A 26,377-nucleotide genomic window follows, 5' to 3' on the forward strand; every position below is an offset into this window, starting at 1 on the left:
CTGCCAATGTCCAACACTAGTCAGCACTCCAAATCTCATCTGTACTCCCATCCATTGTTGACAATTTAGCCATTTTTCCCCATTCCTGACTCCCCTCCCTACCTGCCCTCCATTACCCTGTCCTCTCACCTCCCCGGCCGCGCTGCGCTAAAGCAAATTTCCCCTGGAATTATCCACTGATTTCATCCATTGAAATAAGCCCTATGCCCTATTCTTATACAAAATAATATATACCAAAAAGAAATAAGGTAAGTGAGAGTGCCATACACCTAGAATTGGCTAATTATCACCTGACAACACCTCACGTGCACTCTTTCGCTAATTTTCGCTGTTTATTTCCCCTTGAAATATGCCGTATAATCGATTCATATGCTATTCTTTGACTCTGTCAAAGAACAACAACAATCATCACACTTGAAAATTCTTCACTCGTGAATGAATTAATATGTGACAGGTGAGATTAGCCTTCTGTGAAAATAGTTTACCACATTCATCACACTTGAAATTCTTCACTCCTGAATGAATTAATAGGTGTCTGGTGAGACTATTCTTATATGCAAATAGTTTACCACATTCATCACATTTGAACTTCACTCCTGAATGAATTAATATGTGACAGGTGAGCTCAGATTTCTGTGCAAATAGTTTACCACATTCATCACACTTGAAATTCTTCACTCCTGAATGAATTAATAGGTGTCTGTTGAGATTTTCCTTCTGTGTAAATCGTTTACCACATTCATCACACTTGAAATTCTTCACTCCTGAATGAACTAATAGGTGCTGAGTGAGATTACTTTTGTGTGCAAATAGTTTACCACATTCATCACACTCGAACTTCTTCACTCCTGAATGAATTAATAGGTGCTGAGTGAGACTACTCTTGTCTGTAAATCGTTTACCACATTCATCACACTTAAAAGTCTTCACTCCTGAATGAATTAATAGGTGCCGAGTGAGAGTATTCTTATGTGCAAATAGTTTACCACATTCATCACACTTGAACTTCTTCACTCCTGAATGAATTAATAGGTGCTGAGTAAGACTACCCTTCCGTGCAAATCGATTACCACATTCATTACACTTGAACTTCTTCACTCCTGAATGAATTAATAGGTGCTGAGTGAGACTACTTTTGTCTGCAAATCGTTTACCACATTCATCACACTTAAAATTCTTCACTCCTGAATGAATTAATAGGTGCTGAGTGAGAATATTCTTATGTGCAAATAGTTTACCACATTCATCACACTTGAACTTCTTCACTCCTGAATGAATTAATAGGTGCTGAGTAAGACCACACTTCCGTGCAAATCGATTACCACATTCATCACACTCAAAATTCTTCACTCCTGAATGAACACCTGCATGTTGGTTAAGACTTTTCTTTAAAGGAAATGTTTTATCACACTCCAAACATCTGAACTGCTTAACTTCAGCTAAGGACACTGCATCCATGACAGTCTCATTGTCACTGAGGAACATTTTGTCACTCATCTCACAATCTAACTTTACATCTGTTTCTTCGTTTACAACTTCCATTATTTTGTCACCCACCTCACACTCTGACTTTACATCTAGTTCTTCCTTTACCACCTCCATTATTTTGTCATGCACCTCACACTCTAACTTTACATCTGTTTCTTCCTTTACCACCTCCATTATTCTGTTACGCACTTCACACTGTAACTTTACATCTGTTTCTTCCTTTACCACCTCCATTATTCTGTTACGCACTTCACACTGTAACTTTAGACCTGGTTCTTCCTTTACCACCTCCATTATTCTGTTACGCACTTCACACTGTAACTTTAGACCTGGTTCTTCCTTTACCACTTCCATTATTTTGTCATCCACCTCACACTCTGACTTTACATCTAGTTCTTCCTTTACCACCTCCGTTATTCTGTTACGCACTTCACACTGTAACTTTAGACCTGGTTCTTCCTTTACCACTTCCATTATTCTGTCATCCACCTCATACTCAAATTTACATCTGGTTCATCTTTTGCCACCTACACTGTCACCCACCTCAGACTCTATATATCTTTACATCTGGTTCTTCCTTTATCATCCTGTCATAAGATTCCCCCAAACTCTCTTGATTCCTCCCATAAACTAGTCTCCATGGAACAATACTGCTGATACAAAGGTCATTATTACTGAACAATAACTGCTTCTGCACTTGCAAGTAGTATGTAACCATATTTTCAAATAAATAGTTCACTGCTGAATTTTAAGCTATTAATGCAGTCTAAAATACCACTGGGTTCCTTATTTTACCAGTTCTTATCCAGTGTCTATGCAGCGGTTGTACAGCAGTAAATGCAAAGGATATCACAACAGCTAAATGATCCTGGATCAACTCCTACCACTCATCCAGTGATTCATATTCTTACAATGAAAGACATTATGAACAGAGAGTATATGCTACATATATTTGGAAGAGGTACCTCATGTAGGATGTACAGTACTGTACTGAGACAACACGTGCCTATATATCCGTCAACTCGTTACCGTGTATATATTACTCAGGTGGCTCTCTGATGACCACACTTCTTAGATCTGCTTTGCAGAGTCAGTTTCAGCTGTGGACCTGCAACAAGAGCTGCCATTAGACAAGAATCTCTATGAATTTAAAAACACTGCCCAGTGAGCCCTCATTTTGCATGCATCTAGTCCAAAAAAATTAATTTGCTTTCAGCAGGTATGCTTAGTAGAGAAATTTGAAGAAAGAGCGAGGTCATTAATGTAATGGACTGGTTATATGAGTGGGAAAGTGAGGCTGGTATAGCAGAGTAAGTGGCAGCAGAAGTGTTAGGCATGGCAGGTAATTTAGAAACAAGGGTGGTCAAGGATGAGACCAAGCTATGATGATAGTGATGACTTTCAGGTAGTTAAGGGATGATGCAAAATTAAGAAACAATGACAGGAGAGTGTCTATCTATTGATCTAGAAAAGGGAAAATGTTCCCCCGAGCTAGACCTCACAAGATCATATAGCCTTGCTAGGTAAAAAGAGGGTGTTACCCCTCCCGGCATGGCAGCTACCGGGCGTGGTTTGAACAAACGACCCCTGGTCCCAAGTTCAACAATCTACCACTGAGCCACCCTACCCCCTATATCTATCTAGAGCCATACCATAAACCCACAAGGGGTGGCCGTTTGTCTCCGAGTTAGTGGTTTTACTAGTCCAGCGGATAAGGCAAACAATCGTTCACTTTCTCAGGAAAACACCAAATTTTGCACAGTTGTAGAAGGGACCCAGACAATCATTTTCTGAGATGGACCTCCAGAATCTTGGGCCCCTGATGGTCACCATCTTGGATTTCAAAATGGCTGCCTTTCAACCCATATTTTCTTCAATTACTCCAATAATATGACAGACAGAAACATAATTCCAATGGCTAACTCCAGGTTTTTAGGGTCTGGCACTTGAATGGAATGATTTTTCTGACCCGGTAAAGGTCGGCCATCTTGGATTTCAAGATGGTCGCCTTAGAACCCCATTTTCTTCAATAACTCCAATACTATGATAAATAGAAACAATTCCAATGACTAACCCTTTGTTTTCAGGGTCTGGCAATCCAATGGAATCACTGTCCGATGTAGAAGGTCGGCCATCTTGGAATTCAAGGTGGCTACCTGTTGAAGCCCATTTCCGTTATAACTCTGATGCAATGGCAAACATCTATTGCATGTCTTTTTGATGAAATTCAGATATTAAAACAATGTCCATCGCAGTCACATAATGACGTACACAGCAAGTTAGCCTTGTAGTACTTGCAGTTCCCTTTGCAAGCAGTTTTACAGTGGCAACTGATTAATTCTGAGCAGGTGTTCTGGACAACAGGCAACTTTGTCCATACAGGGTGCCAAGTACTGTTGAGTTTCTACCAACCCCAGACAGATGGTGATGGGAGCTCTGGTTGGGAAACTAAAGCTTGGCCCCAAACATGTCCAGCCTGGTACTATGCTCTTACGGTATGTTCCTCAAGAGCATCAGCTGTGGGAGGAATGTGTTCAATTGTCCTTGCCCTCTTCGGGAATAAGAACCTGTGCACGTCATTCACAGACTTCAAGTCCATTGTCCTGTCATACACCACTGCCATGAACCATTCTAGTTTGTGGAATTCACTGTAGACAGATGCAGGTTTGGTGGACAGAGCATGAAAACTGGCTGTGATGTCAGGAAAGACCTCCCATGCCTTCCAGACTGTCATCTTACCTTTGTTGGCAAAGAATGACACTGTATCACAACCCGTGACGACAAGAAAAAAGGCCAATGCCTCTGCTTTCCTGCGCCCAAGAGCTGATAAAGCCAGTACGCTGCAACCGCTACCTCTTTCCGCTTCCAATCCACCCAGCCATCCCACTCAACTCTCCTGCCCAAGACCTCTTTCTGCTTCCAGTCCACCCAGCGATCCCATTCAACTCTCCTGGGCAAAGACCCCAACACCTGCAGATTCAACTAGAGTACTTTAGCACCATAAATCACTGTACACATACATGAACATATGTTTGTAACCTTTTTGTAGATATTATATACTATGTAAATATAGTATGTAAGTAGTTGTAAGTAGGATCCAAGTAGGGTATCAATGCTTGCTCAGTGTTATGTCTACGAGGTATGAGTCACGACTTCCATAGTCGCACCGCCTCTCTCTCTCTCTAGCTGGTGGTAACCGGCGATCAGTAGCTGTCCAAACGGGTCTGGGGTTGGACGTGCAATTGTCCACCATCGCTGTATATTGATTCAAGATGGTGTTTAATATACTGTCAGAAAACTACTACAAGACTTTGCCTTTACCTGCAAGTGACGTAAAGGGGGCCATCGACAGCTTTAACATTTGGTGGAAAGCGAGTGGGATAATAGTGAATTACGTCTTCTGTGGGCCAGTTCTTCCCATGCTACTGTCTGCTGTTCTTCCCACGACGACACACAGCCTATCTCCGCCCTAGCCTCCAGCCCTGTTTGCAGTCTTGGTGTGGAATCGTTCTGGCAGTTTTAATGTAATTTTGGGAATTTCCTCCACATCAACGCCCCACCTATCACCACGCCACCACAACCAGTGAACCACGCAAAGCTCCTGCTCCCATCAACCTACAACCTGCCTTTGCCTGCCTGCCTGTGTTCCTGTCCAGCCTGCTGTAACGGTTAGTTTCAGCCCCCACAAACTCCACCCCAGACCCCACTCCAGGAAGCAGCCCCCAACCGCCGCCCGATGCCATTACGTCATCGTTTTCCCCACCCACCACACACACCGACGTCACCCAGGGAGCGTGGCCAGTCACACCGAGCTACGTCACAGTCTCGTGCTCCTATCAGCTTCTCGTTCTGCCCAATGAAGAGCCGCACCCAGTGACGTCACGGACACTTTCACCCAATCACGAGGAGACGAGAGCCTCACTTTTCTCCAGCCTTCGGACAGACCACATCTCACTACAAAGTATTTCCTACCTGCATTTTCATGCAATTCCCCATTCCATCACATTGATTAATCCCTTTCTACAGAGAAGCCAAGCTGTCTCTATTGATTGTGATATTTTCACCATTTACTCTCATCCATTCATTGCATTTTTGTCCCTCATTTTTCATTCAGTCAGAATTTTTCGTTCACTCACCCCTACTTCATCCCATTTTCTCCCACTCATACTCAGCTGTAAATAACGCATTCATTTTCACTCATATTCATTGTATATAAATCATTTCTTCACAGATTACAAATATTTCTATTTATTTTTTCTCATTTATTCATCCATTTGTTCATTTAGTTTTATTTGCTTACTTCCTACTCTGTTAATGTCCTTTTTTAAAAAGGTAGATCTCTCACCTATTGAAACTGACGTTAACACAGATAACGCTGTATGTAATGATAAAGTAAAACTTCGCAGTGGCAGATCTTATACCAAACCAACCGTAAGTTCCCTACCTGTTTCTACTAAACCTGTTACTCCTACTCTAAATCCAGATATATTAACTCCAGATACTCTATCATCTTCTCCAACTGATTCTCCTGAAACCACTCAGTCTTCTCCACAGTCTTTATCCCTCCCTACAACTAAACATACACACACCACTACCGCTACGACACTTCCTTCCCACACATCGTCTCAGTTCACTACCGTGCCTACTTCCTCACCTTCGCGGTCTCACCCTCTTCTTACGATGGCGACTCAGAACCCTCCACCTCCACAATCCATATATTTAGATGATGTGAATAGACCCAAATTTACAGAAGATAATATTGTTTCGATTTACGATTTCCTCAGAGAGGTCGAAAACGACCTTCATAATCCCCAGATTGTAAATGAACCCTTGAAAATTTCGTATCTTCTCAGTCGACTTCACCATGGCAGATCATTAATAGGAGCCGCTATTCGTGCGGGGAACTTCGAAGATTGTCAAACGTTTGACACGTTTAGCCAACGGTTTATTCAATACTGTTGCCAACATTCCAATTCTGCATCCCTTATAGGATTAACTAATCTCCCCAAGCAAATGCAGGAAGACATGAAGGTACATCCCCAACATGCAAAAGTAATTGAGGCAGCCGCTACTATGAGGGCGACGAGTTCAGAGTTGCGCCAATTATTCCGTGGTACTCAATGGGTAACAGAACACAACGGGGAGATCATGATTACATTAAATAATTTTGCAGACTTGTTCAGTTACTTTAGATTTCTCAGTTGGCTTTCGGACTCCCAAAAACAAATTGCACTACAAGTTGGCTTTAAACCAGGAGACAAAATAATGGATGTCAGTAAAAGAACTGTAGAGAGGTCAGGAACAGACTTCACTCGCCAGGTCGATTCTTACAGTTCACCCTCTCCCTCTGCAGGTGGTACTGCGATAGTACTACACACCAGCATCACTTCATCTGATTCCTCTCGTTCACGGCCAACTACAAGAACCAAACCTAATAATCGGTCTCACTCACAATATCGTTCACCTTCTAGCGGTCGCGACAATGCAACTCTGCGACGAAGCAAACAATTCTCAATTCCGTGCTGGCACTGCGGTAATGTAGGTCATAGAAAGTCTAGCTGTGCATACAAAGAAAGACGTTTTCGCTCACGGGAATGCCCGCGCGCACCTTCGTGGTCCTGACAGCTAACTTGCAAGTACCATAAGAATAGCACAACTCACTCCACGGACGAGTGCCGTTACCTTAACCCCAGGGTGTCACTTTCGTGACGCTTGGGCACAATGGATCATACCGCAGGGCATCACTTTTGTGATTCTGTGTTATTTTGAATTCACCCTGGCTTACAAGTGGTGGCTTGTATCATCTATCATTACTGCCAATGTCCAACACTAGTCAGCACTCCAAATCTCATCTGTACTCCCATCCATTGTTGACAATTTAGCCATTTTTCCCCATTCCTGACTCCCCTCCCTACCTGCCCTCCATTACCCTGTCCTCTCACCTCCCCGGCCGCGCTGCGCTAAAGCAAATTTCCCCTGGAATTATCCACTGATTTCATCCATTGAAATAAGCCCTATGCCCTATTCTTATACAAAATAATATATACCAAAAAGAAATAAGGTAAGTGAGAGTGCCATACACCTAGAATTGGCTAATTATCACCTGACAACACCTCACGTGCACTCGTTCGCTAATTTCCCATGGAAATTTCCCCTTTGAAATATGCTGTATAATCTATTCTCGTAAAAAAAATTTATACATTTGAAAGGAAGGGAGAAGTCAAAGTGACATTTACATTCATCTGGAACTACCTACTTTTTTCTGTATTTTTGAGATTTCCTACTAATCATTTTTTAGCATGTACTGCTACTGTCCACCAATAGTCCGCACTCCTAATCTCATCTGTACTCCCATCCATTGTTGACAATTTAGCCATTTTCCCCAGTTCTTGACTCCCCTCCCTACCTTCCCTCCAGTACCCTCTCACCCCCCCCTACCTGCCCTCCATTACCCTCCACGCCGCGCTGCGCTAAGCAAATTTCCCCCGGATTTTTCCACAGATTTCATCCATTGAAATAAGCCCTATGCCCTATACTTATACAAAATAATATATACCAAAAAAAAATAAGGTAAGTGATAGTGGTATACACCAGGAATTGGCTAATTATCACCTAACAACACCTCACATGCATTCATTCGCTAAATTCCCACGGTAATTTCCCCTTTGAATTATGCCTTGTAATCTATTTCTGTAATAAAAATATATATCAGAAAAGAAGGGAGAAGCCTAAGTGACATTTACATTCACCTGGAACTACCTATTTCTTTATGTATTGCCAAGATTTTCTACCAATAATTTCTTAGCATGTAAGTTAGCAGCTGTCAGCCCCATTGTCACTGTCAACCCTTGCCTTCTCAGATAAGCTGCACCATTTAGTTCCTTGACCTCCTCTGTGGTCAAAGCATGTCGCACTCGCGCCCCGCCATTTCTGCCGCTTCTGCGCCCATTGCAAAGGGCCCCGTGACCTCTACACCCAGAAAAACTCGTGGGGGAAGCAGGAAAGGACTAAGTGACTCTGCAGTGGAACATGAATTAGCCTAATTATCAATGATAATGATGGATAGTGACTATGACCCTTCGGGGGATTCGTGTGATGAGCCGGGTGAGGAAATCGTGCCAGAAACTACTAGTACGAGTGTTTCAGTGTCCCAAGTTATCCCTAGCTCCAAGGGAAAGGAGCCGTTAGTGCAGCAAGGGAAGGAATTTGGGAAGGGAGTGAAAAGGCGGCGGGTCAGCCCCGGAACAATGGCCCCGCGTGACCCAGCCCGCCATGAGTCCTGAGTTGATTCACCTCCCCGTTCCCCAAGCCCCACTTCACTCGTTTCTTCCTCTTCTTGTGCTGAATTTTCTCCGGAGTCTTCGTCGTCGGAGTCACCACCAGCATCAACAGTGAAGGCAGGCCGTAGAGGAAGAGGTAAAACCCTGACCCGTAAAAGTAGAGTTGCCAGTAGAGTAAGGGCTGCTAGTGCTGTACGGCAACCCAGGGTCAGTGTGAGTGACCTTGAACCAGAAATCTGCCTCACAGCCACCCTCCACCCTCACCCACCCTACACCGCCACGACAGGGAATCCTGGACGCCTTCGCGTGGACGGAAGGGTCCGATTTTGTCCCTGAACATCTCTATTTTGACGAGAGTTCCTCAGGAATACAGCCTGCCTTCACTCTTGACGAGGATGCTGAGTGTGTGGACTTCCTTTTGGCCTTCCTCGATGACGAAGTCATGCAGCACATATGTGATGAGACCAACAGAAATGAATCACAAAGTGCTGCAAGTGGTACAGGTGCAGCCAAGATGCAACAGTGGTCCATGCTGGGAGTGCAGGAGCTGTATATGTTCTTCGCCCTCATGCTACTCATGCCACACTCAAAGAAGCATGAGTTGGAAGAATACTGGTCCATGGACCCCTTACTACCCTCACCCACCTTCAATAAGTACATGGCCAGAGATCGCTTCCGGAACATCATGGGAAACCTGCACTTTGCCGACAACAATGTACCTTCCCAAACCAACCCACTCTGGAAGATCCGGGAGATTCTGAGCAGAATGAAGGATAAGTTTATGACATTCTTCCACCCCTTTCAGAAGGTTGTCATTGACGAATCCTTGGTTTTGTTCAGAGGACGTCTTAGGTTTGTCCAGTACATTCCAAGCAAACCCCATCGCTTTGGAATCAAGTTCTTTGTACTGTGCGACTGTAAGATGGGGTACGTCCTTGACTTCGTCATTTATTCAGCCAGCACTGTCGATCTCAATAAAACACACCCCCTTGGCTTCTCAGGCTGTGTAGTGAAAGTGCTCCTTGAAAGGTATTTTGGTGGGAATCATGTGCTGTATACAGACAACTATTATACAGCACCGAAACTTGCCAGATACCTTTCAGAGCACGGCATCGGCTCCTGCGGCACTGTCAAGAGTAATCGTGCCCACTTCCCTAAATTCCCAGAGGCAGGAACCTCGCAGCGAGGAGACGTGCACCTACACAAGTCTGAGAAGATGCTGGCAATACGGTGGCATGACAAGAGGGTCGTGCACATGCTCACCACCGTACACAAGGGGGAAATGACAGACAGTGGGAAGGTCGACCGTAGGACAGGCGAACCTGTGAGGAAACCTGATGCTGTGTTGGACTATAATATCAACATGCGGCTGGTGGACAAGTCCGACATGATGATTGGTGAGATCGACTGCCTCAGGAAGAATACTAGGTGGTACAGGAAAGTTTTTCTGCATCTCATAGACATGACGATGCTGAACGCCTTCATCCTGTACATGATGAAGGTAAAGCCATCCAAGTCTTTCTCCCTGAGGTTGTTCGCCAGGACTTGTGTTCAGCAGCTGCTGGAAAGATATGGCAGGGTGACAGCAGCAACTCCAAGGCGCCATCCAGTTACACTTCCCGACAGACTTGAGCCGAGGGCGTACATGGATCGGCACAGACTGGTGCAAATGCCTGCCACACCCAAGAGGAAGGCTGCAATCCGCAGGTGCCAGGTGTGTGCACATACCACCTGAGCACAAACGCACCTCTTGGTAGTGCGCTGAGTGCCAGGTTCCCCTCTGTGTTACCTGCTTCTTTGATTACAACAGCCAGAAGCAGTTCTAAATGTGAAAGTGGGAAAGGAAAATAATGTGTAAATAATGTGTAAATAACAAGTGAAAGCAATGGATGTACAGTACATACTGTATGATTGAACAGTGTAATATAGTTTTATGTTACTGAAAGTGACAGTGAATAACATAGTGTAAGTAAAATAGAAGTGTAAATATTGAAAATACAATAGAAAATGTAAATAGAAATGTAAGTAATTAGTAATATAAGAATATGAGTACAAATACTTGAGGTTATAACAGTGAAAGTGAATCCGTGGCTCTCTATGAATTTTACTGAATGAAAAATTGAATGACTTCAGTGACAATAAACTAATACTACTGAAGGAAACTTATGGATAAAGACTGGAGATATATATAAGTGTTATATAGTAATAGAAATATAAAGTGTGAGGGGTTTTATGAATAATAAATGACAGAATACCCACAGCGAACTAGCACAAATGGGAAGGTCATACGTGCTCGTATTCATTGCTTTCACAGTGGTTTTTTTTTGGAGTATGGATCCCAAACTACTTGATAATCATAGAATAGTGTTTCTAGTGATAATATCTGGCTGTGGTAATCATATTACAGGTTGTCGGGAAGTATAAAGTGGAGACTTCGTTACCCAAATTCAGAGGTCTCCACAAGTCCTACGGTAATCGACAAAGGCTCAACAAACATCCCAGGAGAAAGCTGAAGGTATGTGCCATATGCATATGTAATTTTAATATTCTAGGCAGTACGGCACTCGTCCTTCACATGCACTGCTCTCCTTACAGAAATCAATTCCTGATTTGTGCTTAGCCAGCATGACGAAAGACTAATTCACATAATCACTTTCCTTCTAAGGAGAAGGTCCAGTCATGCCGAGGGACCTTGTAATGACCATTATTTATACAGAGTGCAGCTGCAGAACCTTGTTGTCTGGATTTTTAATTACAAGTAGTAATGTCTACCCCCTGGGGGTAGGGGGGTTTTCAAGAATACTCCCCCAGTATCCCTGCTTGTCGTAAAAGGCGACTAAAGGGGTTGGCGGAGGGTTAGTGCCCCTCCCCGGAAAACAATTAACTAAAAAAACAAACAAGAAGCCTCGGACAAGGACTGACCAAACGATGACGACCCAGGACCGGACAAAGGACTTGGTAATGAGTACATGGAATGTAAGAGGAGCGAATGACGAGGTGAAAGAGAGAGATATTGTCCAGGTGCTTGAGGGTGCGAAAGTGGATGTATGTGGAATAACTGAAACAAAATGGAGAGGAGAAAGTGTGAGAGAATGGGGGTATGGATGGGGTATATGTGCAGGAGTAGGTGAGAATAAGAGGGCAAAATAAGGAGTATGTATAGTTGTGAGTAAAAGATGGAAGAGGAGCATAAGACAGTATGGATCAGTTGGGTCAAGGATTGTGTGGGTGAAGTTGAAAGTTGGAATACAAATGTGGTCGATTGTGTGTGTGTATGCACCAACGCAAGATCGTGCTAGAAGAGTGAGAGAAGAGTTCTGGACAAATGTGGAAGTGTGCATGGAAAAGTTTGGAAGGAATGAGAGAGTGTTTTTGATTAGTGATATGAATGGTAAAGTTGGAAATGTGAAGGTGGATGGAATAGTTGGTGAGTGGGGTGTGCCTACTGAGATAGATGAGAATGGGAGTGCGTTAGTGGACATTTGTGCTGGGAGGGGGTTGGTGATAGCCAATACCCTCTTCAGGCATAAAATGATCCACAGGTATACATGGCGAGTGATGGAAGGGTGGGTGGTGAACTGAATGAAAGGAAGGCAATGATTGATTATGTGTGTGTGGATGAAAGGATGCGAAGATGTGTAAAGGATGCAAGAGTGTATAGAGGTTGGGGGAGTGGACTTTCTGACCACTACTTGGTGGAGGCCAGAATTAGAATGCAAGTAAGATGGAGGAATAGAAGGGAAAGACGAGAGGAAGGAGTAGTTGCAAGGAGAGTGGAAAGGTTACAAGAGGATAAGAAAAAGGCAGAGTATAAGAGAGAAGTGGAGGAACGATTGGGCAAATATGAATTGGAGCAGATGGGAGACGTGGAAGGTGTGTGTAAGATATTTACAGAAGAAATATGTGCAGTATGTGATGTGGTGTGTGGAAGGAAGAGAAGACGGAGGGGGGTGCAAGGAACAGCGTGGTGGACTGAAGAGGTGAAACAGGCTGTGGCACAAAAGAAGGAAGCATACAATGAATGGATGAGAAATAGGGGCGTGGAAGAAGTTGAGAGGCGGAAGAGGGAGTTATATGTGGAAAGAAAGAGAGAGGTGAAAAGATTAGTAAGAGAGAGTAAGAAGAGAGTGGATGAGGAATTTGGAAGGAATTTGAGTGTAAAGTGGAGGGACTGTAAGAAAATGTTCTGGAGAGAAGTGAAAAGAGTAAGACAGGGTGGAAGTGAAGTTAGCAGGGGAGTGAAAGATAAAAATGGTAGATTACCAGTGGAGAAGGGAGAAAAAGTGAGCAGATGGAGAGAACACTTTAAGGAATTGTTGAACATAGAGGATGGAAGTAATGCGAGTATAAGTGGCTGGGGAATGGCTGGAAGAAGGAGGGAGGTGAGAAGACAGGAAGAAATCAGTAGGATAGAAGTTGTGGAAGCAATGAAGAAAGTTAAATCGGGGAAAGCCCCAGGAAATGATGGAGTGTGTGGTGAAATGCTGAAGCATGGGGGAGAGATAGTAGTAGAATGGATGTGGAAGATGTGCAGAATGGCCTGGGAGGAAGGTAGAGTCCCGGAGGATTGGAAGTCAGGTATAATTATTCCCTTGTACAAAGGAAAAGGGGAAAAAGAAGTGTGTGGTAATCATAGGGGCATTTGTCTTCTTAGTATAATAGGAAAAGTGTATGGTAGGATACTTATAGACAGAGTTAGAGAAAGAACAGAGAAATTAGTTGGAGAAGAACAGGGAGGCTTTAGGAAGGGAAGAGGTTGTGTAGATCAGATATTCATTCTTAGATCTTTAGTAGAAAAGTTTCTAGAGAACGGAAAGAAGTTGTATGCGGCTTCCATGGATTTGGAGAAAGCATATGACAGGGTGGATAGACAAGGATTGTGGAAAGTGTTAAGAATATATGGAATAGATGGGAAGTTGTTGAATGCTGTGAAGAGTATGTACGATGGTGCGAAGGCTGCAGTGCGTGTGGATGGTGAACTAAGTGAATTTTTCTCTTTGAAAGTTGGTTTGAAACAGGGATGTGTCATGTCTCCATGGTTGTTCAATCTGTACATGGATGGGGTAATAAAAGAGGTACAAAGTAGGGTAGTGGATGTTGGAGTGGCCCTGGTGAGAGAGGATAGTGTTTGGAAACTCCCTGTACTGTTGTTTGCAGATGATACTGTGTTGTTGAGTGAAGACGAAGGGGAGCTGCAAGGCTTGGTGGATGAGTTTGAGAGTGGGTGTAAGAAACGGAATCTAAAGGTGAATGTAGGGAAGAGTAAAGTGATGGTCTTTGAGAGAGGTGAAGTCAGTGAATGTACAGCGAGGTTGGATGGTGAGGAATTGGAAAATGTGAGTACGTTTAAGTACTTGGGTAGTGTGATGAGTAAGGATGGAGGTTTGGAGGGTGAAGTGCTTGAAAGGGTACAGCAGGGAAGAAAGGTTGCTGGTTCTTTGAAAGCAGTGGTAAGAAACAGGGAAGCGAGCATGGAAGTGAAAAAGTTACTACATGACAGTATTGTGATACCAACTTTAACGTACGGAAGTGAAGCTTGGACATTGTTGGAAGGACACAAGTCAAGAGTGAGAGCAGTGGAAATGAGTTATTTAAGAGGAGCCTGTGGAGTCACGTGGAGAGACAGGCTGACGAATGAGGATATAAAGGAGCGTTGTGGTGTGGATGTGGATGTGATAGGAAGCGTTATGAGGAACACACTGAGGTGGTTTGGCCATGTGGAGAGGATGGAGGGTGAAAGACTGACGAAGAGAGTGTATGTGAGTGAGGTGGAGGGGGCAAGAGGGAGGGGGAGGCCGAGGATGAGATGGAGGGATGGGGTGGAGAGGTATATGAGAGAAGGGGGTGTGAGTTGGGAGCAGGGCAGTGAAATGGCGGGGGACAGGGCGACTTGGAGGCGATTTGTTTGTGGCCACCCCAAACGGGATTGAGGCGTCTGGCAATAGATAGATAGATAGATAGTAATGTCTACAGAAGAAAAGTTGTAAAAGAAAATAAGGTTATTCATTTTTACAAACTTTTATTTTATTTCTGTGATTATCATACAAGTTGCTTGTGAAAAATATACAGTGTATTTTTCTGAAGTGCAGGCAGTCTTGAATTCCAGCTTATAAAGTTAAACAAAATTTTGCTGAACAAGATATTATATTGCCCTTTGCTCTGATATTGAAAATATGAGCATGTTGGTGCTGTGGATCAAATTTGGTGAACAGATGCTGCCCACTTCACTTAGCCACAAGCCTCAGTCTTTTAGAGAGAGAGTTTTTTTTTTTTTTTTTTCCCAGCAGATATCACAAGTTTCTAACCCCACTCATTTATATTAGATGCACTGAGTATAAATTGCTGAGTGTGTTTTTAATAATAATGAAGCTAATTGGTGTAATAAATTTTTTTTTTTTTTTTTTTTTTTTTATATACAGTAAAAGTCCAATATTTCGGCATCCAATTCCCCGGCAAATCTGACATTTCGGCAGTTTTGAGAAATAGTCCCATTTACGAAAATCTCCGATCGTTCGGCAGATTCTCCGATTTTTTTCGTCAGTCTTGAAATTCTCCATGAGGCTCGCCAGCTAGCTACCCGCCTTTACCCGCCTTAGTGAGATAGTGAAAGTGATGGAACGAGTCTACCACTGCCATGAAGCTCAGAGGCTAGCTCTTTCTCCTATAGCATAAAGAGAGGACAAACTGTTAGACTGATTTATTTACCGGTAAATGTACACTTAAGTACCAGAAAGACCTTTCCAGTTCAATGTATATTCCTTCAGCTTGTTTCAGTATTTTTCAGACTATATTCAGTTCGGTAAATCACGTTTTCTTACTGAAAGATTTCCTCCCTGTTAGTATCGTCACGTTCTAAAGCTGTACCTACGATTGTTTCCAGCACAAAGGACGAAACTCATCGTACTCAAATGTGGACTTCGTTTCCCAACTTCCCAACTGAAGATTAGGTTAGGTTACATTATTAAGTGCAGTTAAGCTAGGTTAGGCCAGGTTTAACCCCTACACCGCGGGCTTGTTTACCAATTACTTGCGTGTGCCGCGGGGTTATTTGGGCTCCGACAGACTCTCAAAAAATATTTGCCAAAAATCAGTTATTAGTCCTAGAATAATAAAATTACATATGCTTATGGCACATACCTTCAGCTTTCTCCTGGAATGATTGTTGAGCCTTCGTCGGTTACCGTAGGACTTGTGGAGACCTCTGAAGTAGGGTAACGAAGTCTCCACTTTACACTTCCCAACAACCCGTAATATGATTACCACAGCCAGATACAAACTCTATAAACACTATTCTACAATTTTCAAGTAGTTTGGGATCCATACTCAAAAAAAAAACACTGTGAAAGCAATGGAAATTACGAGCGCGTCTGATCGTCGCACTGGCACTAGTTCGCTCATGGTAGTCTGTCATTTATTATTCATGAAACCCCTCACACTTTATATTTCTATTACTATATAACACTTATATATATCTACAGTCTTTATCCATAAGTTTCCTTCAGTAGTATTAGTTTATTGTCACTGTAGGGATTCAATTTCTTTCAGTAAAATACGTAGCATTCACTTTCTCGTCCTGTATACTGGCATTGAGAGTGAATGTCACTTTCATCTTCACTCTCATAACTCATAGCATTCAGACATGCTAGAGTGAAACTTTCACTTTCATTACTCCTAGGGTATATACTCGTATTCTTATAATACTACTCATTTACATTTCTATTTACGTTCTCTATTTTATTTACGTTATTTACATTTCTATTTTATTTACAGTGTTATGCACTGTCACTTGAAATAACTTATAAAACTATTTTCCATTGTTCACGTATATTTACATTCATTACTTTCACTTGCTGTTTACACATTATTTACACATTATTTACAATTCCACTTGCACTGTTTTACTCAATAGAAAGATCGTAGTCACTCTTTTATCAATTGTCAGCCCTTTACCTCTTTCCACACGAGGTTTAGTAGGGGGTAAAGGTCACAGAGCCATTTGCATGGGGGTGAAAAAAGGCCTTGAAGTCAGCAAGATGAAACATACGTCCTCTCACTTCGGAAGATGAGACTACACTGATAACGCAGTTGCCAGGGCCAGCTAGCCTAGAGGCCTGCTTTAGGGGTTATTCAGAGTTACCAATATTACTTCTTGAAACAGCTAAGTCTAGCACTGATATGATTGGCAGGAAATCTAGACAATACATTATAAATTTGGTAGTTCCAGGTGAATGTAAATATCATTTAGGGTTCTCCCTTCCCTCCTTACAGGTATATTTATTACGAAAATAGATTAGAGGCCTACTTAGGAGATATATAATCAGAGCTACCAATGTTAAATCTTGAAACAGCTTTGTGTAGCACTGATATGATTGGCAGGAAATCTAGACAATACATTATAAATTAGGTAGTTCCAGGTGAATGTAAATATCACTCAGGCTTCTCCCTTCTCTCCTTACATGTATATTTATTACGAAAATAGATTATACGGCATATTTCAAGGGGAAAAAAACAGCGAAAATTAGCGAACGAGTGCACGTGAGGTGTTGTCAGGTGATAATTAGCCAATTCCAGGTGTATGGCACTCTCACTTACCTGATTTCTTTCTTGTATATGTTATTTGGTATAAGAATACGACATAGGGCTTATTTCAATGGATGAAATCAGTGAAAAATTCCAGGGAAGATTTACTTAGCGTAGCATGGCCGGGCAGGCGAGAGGATAGGGTAATGGAGGGGGGGTAGGGAGGGGAGTCAAGAACGGGGAGAAATGGCTAAATTGTCAACAATGGATGGGAGTACAGATGAGATTAGGAGTGCTGACTAGTGTTGGACATTGTCAGTACTGATAGATGATACAAGCCCCCACTTGAAAGCCCGGGTGAATTCAAAATAACACAGAATCACAAAAGCGACGCCCCGCGGTATGATCCCTTGCTCCCAAGCGTCACGAAAGTGACGCCCCGCGGTTAAGGGGTTAAACACTTAGATTAGAACAGTGTCTTCTGCCATTACGTTAACGAATCAAAGAGTCGTCACACCAGAACAGATAAAAACAGAGGGGAAAGATTTAACAAGAAATGTTTATTTACCAACCCAGAAATACTGTAATCAGAAAAATATAACAGACTATCAGGATGAACTGATTTGGTAAGGTGCTTTTACTGCTTACAGCAAAGCGTATGTTTACCCCCCTCAAATACTCAATGTTCGTGAGTTCAGAAATTTGTGTACTCCCGTGGCAGACCTTGAAACCATTTTTTCAAAGTTATAAAGTCAGTTTCTTTTTCTTACAGATGTGAAAAGACTCGTCTGGTACACCTGGCTTTTTCCCCTCCTCCCTAAACCCATCTTGTGATTTGTTATGATTCGTGAAAGAAAATTAGGGGGCATGTTACATTAGAATTTAAACATAAAGTTAGGGTGCATGTTACTTTAGCATTTAAACATATTGGCGAAAACATCTGGGATGAAAGGACCGCCGAGCTGTTTGGGATTGTAGAGTAGGGTCGTATAAACATAACAGTGACCTTGGTTCCCTTCCCATAATTGTTCGCAGTTTTTATGGCTCTCCCTAACTTAACGTTACTGACACCGGTACAGTAAAGCATTGTTCAAGGCTAACAGCCATAAGGGGTTAATGGAATACATTATTGTTTGTATCAATACTCTCTCTTTCACACATACACGAACGAACAAAAGAATGTGCAATAAATGTACACTTAACTGTAAGGAGCAGAAATAACTGTATGCTCTGTCGGTCCGAAATGTGTTGGGAAGCGACATCGAACAATGAATGTGGAACTGAATGCCACCTTACGAGAACACTTGAGATGAAAGTATTTTTTCTTATTAGTAAACATAATTGTTCCATTTCGTCCCCTATAATTGTGAAACTCTTAAATTTTCGTCCAAGCATACAGCGTAATAACCTTACCAATTCAATTCATATTCTCTAGTTTGTTTTTGTATTTTTCTAGTTTGTTTTCTTATTATCATAACGTTCCTTAAGCCTTACCTACGTTTGTTTCCGGCATATTGGAAGAAACTTACTCATAATTAGGGTGCATGTTACATTAGCATTTAAACATATCGGCAAAAACATCTGAGATGAAGTGGCAGGCCGCCTGACTGTTTGAGATGGTAGAGGAGGGTCGTGAAAACATACCAGTGACCTTCGTTCCCTTCCCATAATTGTTCGCAGTTTTTATAGCTCTCCCTAACCCAACATCCCTGACACCGGTACAGTAAAGCATTGTTCGAGGCTGACAGCTATGATGGGGTTAATGGAATGCATTATTGTTTGTATTAATTCTCTCTTTCACACATACAGTACACTTAGGAACGAACAAAAGAGTGAACAGTAAATGTAAGAGGAAGAAATAACAATGCTCTGTTGGTCCGAAATGTGTTGGGAGGCGCGATACCTAACGAAAAATGCAGAACTCAATGCTAACTTACGAGAACACATGAGATGAGTATTTTTTTTTTTTCTGATTAGCAGATATTCTTGTTTCATTTCGTTCCCTAAAACTAGGACACCCATTACTTTTCGTCTAAGCATACAGCCTAAAGACCTCACCAATTCACTTCATATTCCTCCAGTTTGTTTTCTGTGTTTTTCTATTTTGAGGGTAGTAAATTACCTTCTCTTGCTGAAAGATTTTCTCTTTTATCACGTTCTTTAAGCCGTACCTACGATTGCTTCGGGCATAATGGATGAAACTCATCGTACACAAAAATGGATTTAGTTTCCCAATTTCCCAACTGGAGCCCAGGTTAGGTCAGGTTAGGTTAAATTATTAAGTAGTTAAGCAAGGTTAGGCTACGTCAGGAGTAACAGTTGCCTCACCAAACTCCATCCTACCACCCTTGTGATCGAGTTAGCAAGGTTAGGCTACGTCAGGAGTAACAGTTGCCTCACCAAACTCCATCCTACCACCCTTGTGGTCGAGTTGTGAACAGGAGGTGTGGGTGGGGGCAGGGTGAGCAAGACTCTCTCTGGTTTATCCATGCCTCTCTCCCTAGAAACTGGATGCTTCCTGTTTAAACCGGAGCTATCGTACGGATAATTCTATGAATTACTATACCACTGAACCATTGGGTCAGGGCCTGGATATACCGAAAGCTGGATAATCGAACTTCCACTGTATAGTACTATATTCATTACAGTATTGTACAGTATCAAACAGTATACAGTACTTTCTCCAAACACATTTGTAATGATATGAGTAATGATGATAGTGTTCACCGAAACATATAAGGTACTGAGTGGGTAGGGTTTTCGATAATTCGGCAATTTTGATATTTCGGCACTTCCCTGGTCCCATAGATGCCGAAAAATCGGACTTCTACTGTATATAAATAACAGAACGGAGGAAGGATAAACAAATGGGTAAAAAAATAAATAATCCATACCCCAGATTACTGGTGTCCTCTGTTCATAAAATATCTGTAACAGTTAGACTTGAACAGTTGTGGGTTGAAATTTGGAGGAAAACAACTCTGGGGAAGCGAGTTCCAGAGAGATGCAGTTCGGGGAATGAAAGAATTCTGATAGGCAGAAGTTCTGCAATATGGTTGAGTGACATTCCAGTCATGAGCGCTACCAGATGCCCGTGTAGCACGAGGGAAGGCACGGAGAGGTGGCAACATGGACCCAACTTCGTCTGAGCATTTGCCAAAAAAATATCTGTAAAATAATGCAAGGGAGGCAACATTCCTTCTTACTTGCAGGGGAGGTAGTTTATATGTAATGGCAGGGTTGTTAATGATTCTAACAGCTTTATTCTGAATTTTGTCTAGTTGTCTTAATGCAACCTCTCCACAACCATTCCACAAGGGTGAGCAATATTCAAGCTGAGAGCACACTTGACTCCTATAAATTATAGCTAACTGCTCATCGGCGAAGAAGTTACGGACTCTGTACAATAATCCAAGTTTCTTTGAGGCGGTTTTAGCAAGTGATCTGACATGAGAGGTCCAGCTGAGGGCACTGTTAAGTGAGACACCAAGAATTTCAATACTTTTGGAGATGGGAATATTAGTAGCACTGAAGGTAATGTACGAATCTGGCAATATCTGTCTATTAGTAAACTGTATATATTTAGTTTTACTAGCATTAAAAGAGACAAGGTTGTTTTGTCCCCATTCACTGATTGTAGCTAGATCTTGATTTATGGAGATGGCTGTACTGAGTTGAGAGGTAGAGATATTAGACTTTGTAAATGGATGTCTGAGTGTGAATGAACTATGTAGTGTTGAGTCATCTGCATATGAGTGAACGGGGTTGTGAGTGACAGATAAGAGATCATTAATATGAACCAGAAATAGGGTTGGCGCCAGAACTGAACCCTGCGGCACGCCGGCGTTAATTGAGTGGAAATTCGAATATACATCCTCTACTTTTACTCTTATTTTCCTGTCACTAAGATAAGAAGAAATCAAAGGAACAAAAGACGTTAGTCCATAGCAAGGGAGTTTGGACAGCAGGGAACGGTGCCATACTCTGTCGAAAGCTTTAGAGGTATCAAGAGCTACTGCATGAGTTTCTCCATGTAGATCAATTGATTGATGGATGGTATGAGTTAAGAGACTGAGTATGTCAATGGTGGATCTTTCGTGGCAAAAACCGTATTGTCTATCACTAATTAAGTTGTTGGATTCAAGATGTTTAACAATATGCTTATTAATTAAAGTTTCAAATACCTTACCAAGAGAAGATGTGACAGCTATTGGTCTGTAATTGGAGGGGTCAGACGAACTTCCTTTCTTCGGAACTGGGTGGATATTGGCTTCTTTCCATGAATTTGGGAATAAAGAAGTACGTATGCATAGTCTGAATAATTTGGCTAGGACAGGGCAAGTTCAGGGGAACACTTTTTCAAAACAATTGGCAGAATTCCATCTGGGCCTGGAGCTTTGTTGGTAGGTAAATTGTCTAGGATGGATTTTACGTATCTTGTCTGTATTTTAAGCAGGGCAATTTCGGGAAAATCAAGTTCTAATACTGGGACATTCTGGCTGGTATCATCTATGGTAGAGTTTCTGGCAAAGGTACTGGCAAAGATATCTGCTTTCCCATGTGGGTCATTTGTAATATTGCAATCTGAAGATTTTAGTGGGGGAATGGAAGATGACTTGTTAAAGTTATTATTGAAAGAATTAAGAGTTGACCAGAATATTCTATTGTCATTAGGGTTGTTAAGTAGTTTTGATGCTTGCTTTTGAAGAAAGTTTGATTTAGATAGATTTAATACAGCTTTTGCATGATTTCTAGCGATTTTAAATTGGGAGAGTGATTCAGATGTTTTTGATTTTAAGTAAGAGTTATATGCTAATGACTTTTGGGCTGTTGCTCTAGTACAATTGCCATCAAACCATTTTGGAGAGTTTGATCTTTTAGTGAATTGTTGACTTGGTATGAATAAATCCATCTATTCTATCTATCTATAGCCCGACGCCCTAATCCCGCAAAGGGTGGCCGCAGACAAAACGCCTCCAAGTCACTCTGTCACCCACCATTTGACTACCCTCCCCCCAGCTCACCCCCCCCTCCCTCATATACCTCTCAACTCCATCCCTCCACCTCATCCTCGGTCTACCCCTCCCTCTCCCTCCCTCCACCTCACCTACATACACCCTCTTAGTCTTTCATTCTCCATTCTCTCCACATGTCCAAACCACCTCAGTGTATTTCTCCTAATCTTCTCAACCACATCCACATCTATCCCACAACGTTCCTTCACTTCTTCATTCGTCAACCTGTCCCTCCATGTCACTCCACATGCTCCTCTCAAGTAACTCATTTCCACTGCTCTCACTCTTGACTTGTTCCCCTCTTGCAAGGTCCATGCCTCGCTTCCATACGTCAGGGTAGGGATCACAATACTATCATGCAGTGACTTCTTAACTTCCATACTCACCTCCCTATTTCTCATCATTGCTTTCAGTGTACCAACAACCTTCCTTCCCTGCTGTACCCTTTCACGTACTTCATCCCCCAAAGTTCCATCCTTACTCATCACACTACCCAAGTACGTGAATGCACTCACACTCTCCATGTCCTCACCATCCAACCTCACTGCACACTCTGTGACTTCATTCCTCTCAAACACCATAACTTTACTTTTGTTTACATTAACTTTCAGCTTCCTCCTCCTACACACTGTCCCAAATTCATTCATCAAACCTTGCAATTCCCATTCATCTTCACTCAACAATACTGTATCATCAGCAAACAGCAACACCGGAAGCTCCCAAATCTCACCCTCATTCATTAGGGCCAGCCCCACATCCACTGCCCTACCTTGCACCTCCTTTACAACCCCATCCATATATATATTAAACAGCCATGGAGACATCACACACCCCTGTTTCAGTCCCACACTAAGATCAAAGAACTCACTCAGCTCACCATCCACTCGCACCGTAGCCCTAGCTCCCTCGTACATACTCTTTACAGCACTCAACAATTTCCCCTCCACTCCATATATTCTTAATACCTTCCACATACCTTGCCTATCTATTCTGTCATAAGCTTTCTCCAAGTCCATGAAGGCAGCATACACTTTCCTTCCCTTCTCTAGATACTTCTCTACTAAACATCTTAGAACAAATATCTGATCTACACACCCTTTTCCCTTCCTAAATCCCCCTTGTTCTTCTCCAACTAGCTCCTCTGTCATATGCCTAACCCTATCAATGAGTATTCTACCATATATTTTACCAGTCACACTAAGAAGGCAAATACCCCTATGGTTACCACATACTTCTCTCTCCCCTTTTCCTTTGTACAGAGGAACAATTATACCTGATTTCCAGTCCTCTGGAACCCTTCCCTCTTCCCAAGCCAATCTACACAACTTCCATATCCACTCCACAACAATCTCACCCCCATACCTAAGCATTTCACCACACACTCCATCAATTCCTGGAGCCTTTCCCAGCTTAATCTTCTTCATCGCTTCCACTACTTCCGCCCTACTGATCTCTTCCTCCCTCCTCTCATCTCTTCTTCTCCCAGCCATTCCCCAACCACTTATACTCACACAGCTCTCACTCTCTACATTCAACAAATCCTCAAAGTGCTCCTTCCATCTCCTCAATTTCTCTCTCTTCTCCACCAACAATCTATTATTCCTATCTTTCACTCCCCTATTATTTCCCCTTTCACACTGCCTTACTTTCTTTACCTCCTTCCAAAACAATTTCTTACTCTACCTTCATTTCACACTCAGATTCCTCCCAAACTCTTCATCCACTTTCTTCTTACTCTCCTTCACCAGTCTCTTAACCTCCCTTCTCCTGCTCACATATACCTCTCTCTTCTCTCTCTCATCTTCTCCCCTACCTCTACTCGCCAACCATTCACCATATGCCTTCTTCTTTTGTTCCACAGCTCGTTTCACCTCATCATTCCACCATGCTGTCCCTTGCACACCCTTGCATCTCCTCCTCACTCCACAAACCGCCTCACACGCTGCGCCTATCTCTTCCGTAAATATCTTACATACGTCTTCCACCCCTTCCATCTGCTCTAGCTCATACCTTCCCAATCTTTCTTCCACTATGCTCTTATACTCTGTCATTTTCTCACAATCTTGCAATTTCTCCACTCTTCTCACAGGAGCTGTTTCCTCCTGTCTTCCCCTTCGCCTCCTCAACCACTTTCTTTGCATCTTTACCTTGGCCATCACTAAGTGATGGTCCGAGACTCCATTCCCCCACCCTCTCCACACTCTTGCATCCAACACTTGTCTTCTCATTCGCTCATCCACACACACGTAGTCTATCATTGCCTTTCGTTCAACAAGTTCACCATCCATCCTCCTCATCACTCTCCATGTATACCGGTGGATCATCTTATGACGAAAGTAGGTGTTGGCTATTGCCAACCCCTTACCAGCACAGATGTCCACCAAAGCACTACCATTCCCATCTACTTCAGCTGGCACACCCCACTGACCAACCACTCCATCCACTCGTACATTCCCAACTTTGCCATTCATGTCTCCAATCAACAGCACTCTCTCGCTCCTCTCAAACTTGTCCATACATGCTTCTACTCTCGCCCAAAACTCATCTTTCACTCTTGCCACTCGATCCGCTGTTGGAGCATACACACATACAATCGCCCATGCTTGTATACCTACTTTCATCCTCACCTATACAATCCTTGCACCCACTGTTCCATACTCTCTTATATTTTCCTTCCACTTCTTGCTTATCATCAGACATACTCCCTCTCTTGCCCTCTCATTCTCGCTGACTCCCGCACATATACCTACACCATATTCCCATTCTCTCACCCTTTCACCATTTCATTTAGTTTCAGTCAATCCACATATATCCACTTTTGCATCCTCAAGCACCTGAACAATCTCTCTCTCTTTATTAAGTCGCAAATGTGGGACTGGGTAGAATTGGGATCACTAGAGAAGAAAGACTGCCATGGAACATCAGCAAGATAATTTCTAAATCCATCCCACTCTGCCCTGTCAAAGTGCCATCGGATCACCCTGACAGGTTCAGAACGGGGAGGTGTGGGAGGGTTAACTAATGAGGCTTTGATGAGATTGTGGTCAGAGGATCCAAGTGGTGACAGTACCTCTATCCTGTATTAATCTGGATTATTCGTCAAGAATAAATCCAAGAGATGGGCATTATGGTCAGGATTATCAGGTATTCTGGTTGGTTGCTTTACCAACTGGGTGAGATTAAACGATTCCGCAAACAGCTCGCATTCTAGACCAGCGTCGTCAGCCCGGGTAGAATGCAATAACCATTCAACATTGTGTATGTTAAAATCACCCAAAATGGTAATTTCACTGCCAAGGGCAAGGTCAAGGTTACTCAATTGAGTGGATATGGAATCAAATACACTGGGTTCCGAAGAAGCATTGGGGGAACGATAAACTACACAGATATATTTGGTAATGTTTTGGCAATTTAATTTATATAATGAGTAATCAAAACTGGATGAAGTGAAGTTTAAAATAGTGTCAACTGCATATTGGGATTTGATATAACAACAGGTGCCGCCCTTGTTACGAAAGTTTGTAAGGAGATGGTAACCGGGAAAACAAAATGGAGATATATTGGTAGAGGGTGAGATTTGTGGTTCTGTGAGGAAAAGGGCCAAAGGGGATATGGACTGAAGGAAAAAATGAACCGAGTTTAAATTTGTGGTAAGGCCGCGGATGTTGGTAAAGAATTAGGCCGCACCGTCACCTCCTCGCCGACGAGCATTCCCAGAAATAGCAACAGTCGCTGCCGGCACAGTCGCTTGATGGCGACCGGGAGGACCCTGCGCCTCCAGCCCTACCCTGCCGGTGGTGGCAATCCGAGGTACCACCTCATTTGATTGTAAGATTGCAGCGGCCATTACTAAAGATGTGAATAGAAGGTGTGATATGTTATGTGCATGTAGTGTGGTGTAGACAGTTGAAGGTAGAGGTATTATGAGAGCATGCTGGCCTACTCTCTGTGTAAATGAAGGCTTAAAGTAAGAGTCCTACGCCTCTCATCGGACAATGCAGGATTGGATGATGGATGGATGAAAGGTGTGTAAGAAATGGTTGGCATGCCTTATATACAGCACATGTTGGTAGT

General features: G+C 42.7%; 1 protein-coding gene across 1 annotated transcript; it reads right to left on the reverse strand.

Moving 5' to 3' along the window:
* Positions 1-408: 408 nt before the first annotated feature.
* On the reverse strand, positions 409-1,497 carry LOC145406119 (uncharacterized). Its single transcript, XM_080277322.1, has one exon. It carries the CDS (start codon positions 1,495-1,497, stop codon positions 409-411), a length of 1,089 nt encoding a protein of 362 aa, XP_080133448.1.
* Positions 1,498-26,377: the final 24,880 nt, after the last annotated feature.

Source organism: Coenobita brevimanus, chromosome 8, assembly GCF_032717465.1.
Source record: "Coenobita brevimanus isolate Jiangsu-jjx chromosome 8, ASM3271746v2, whole genome shotgun sequence".
Taxonomy (NCBI): Eukaryota; Metazoa; Arthropoda; class Malacostraca; order Decapoda; family Coenobitidae; genus Coenobita; species Coenobita brevimanus.

Coding starts and splice junctions, on each gene's coding strand:
- LOC145406119 (XM_080277322.1), bottom strand. CDS start 1,497: ATGAGTGACAAAATGTTCCTCAGTGACAATGAGACTGTCATGGATGCA.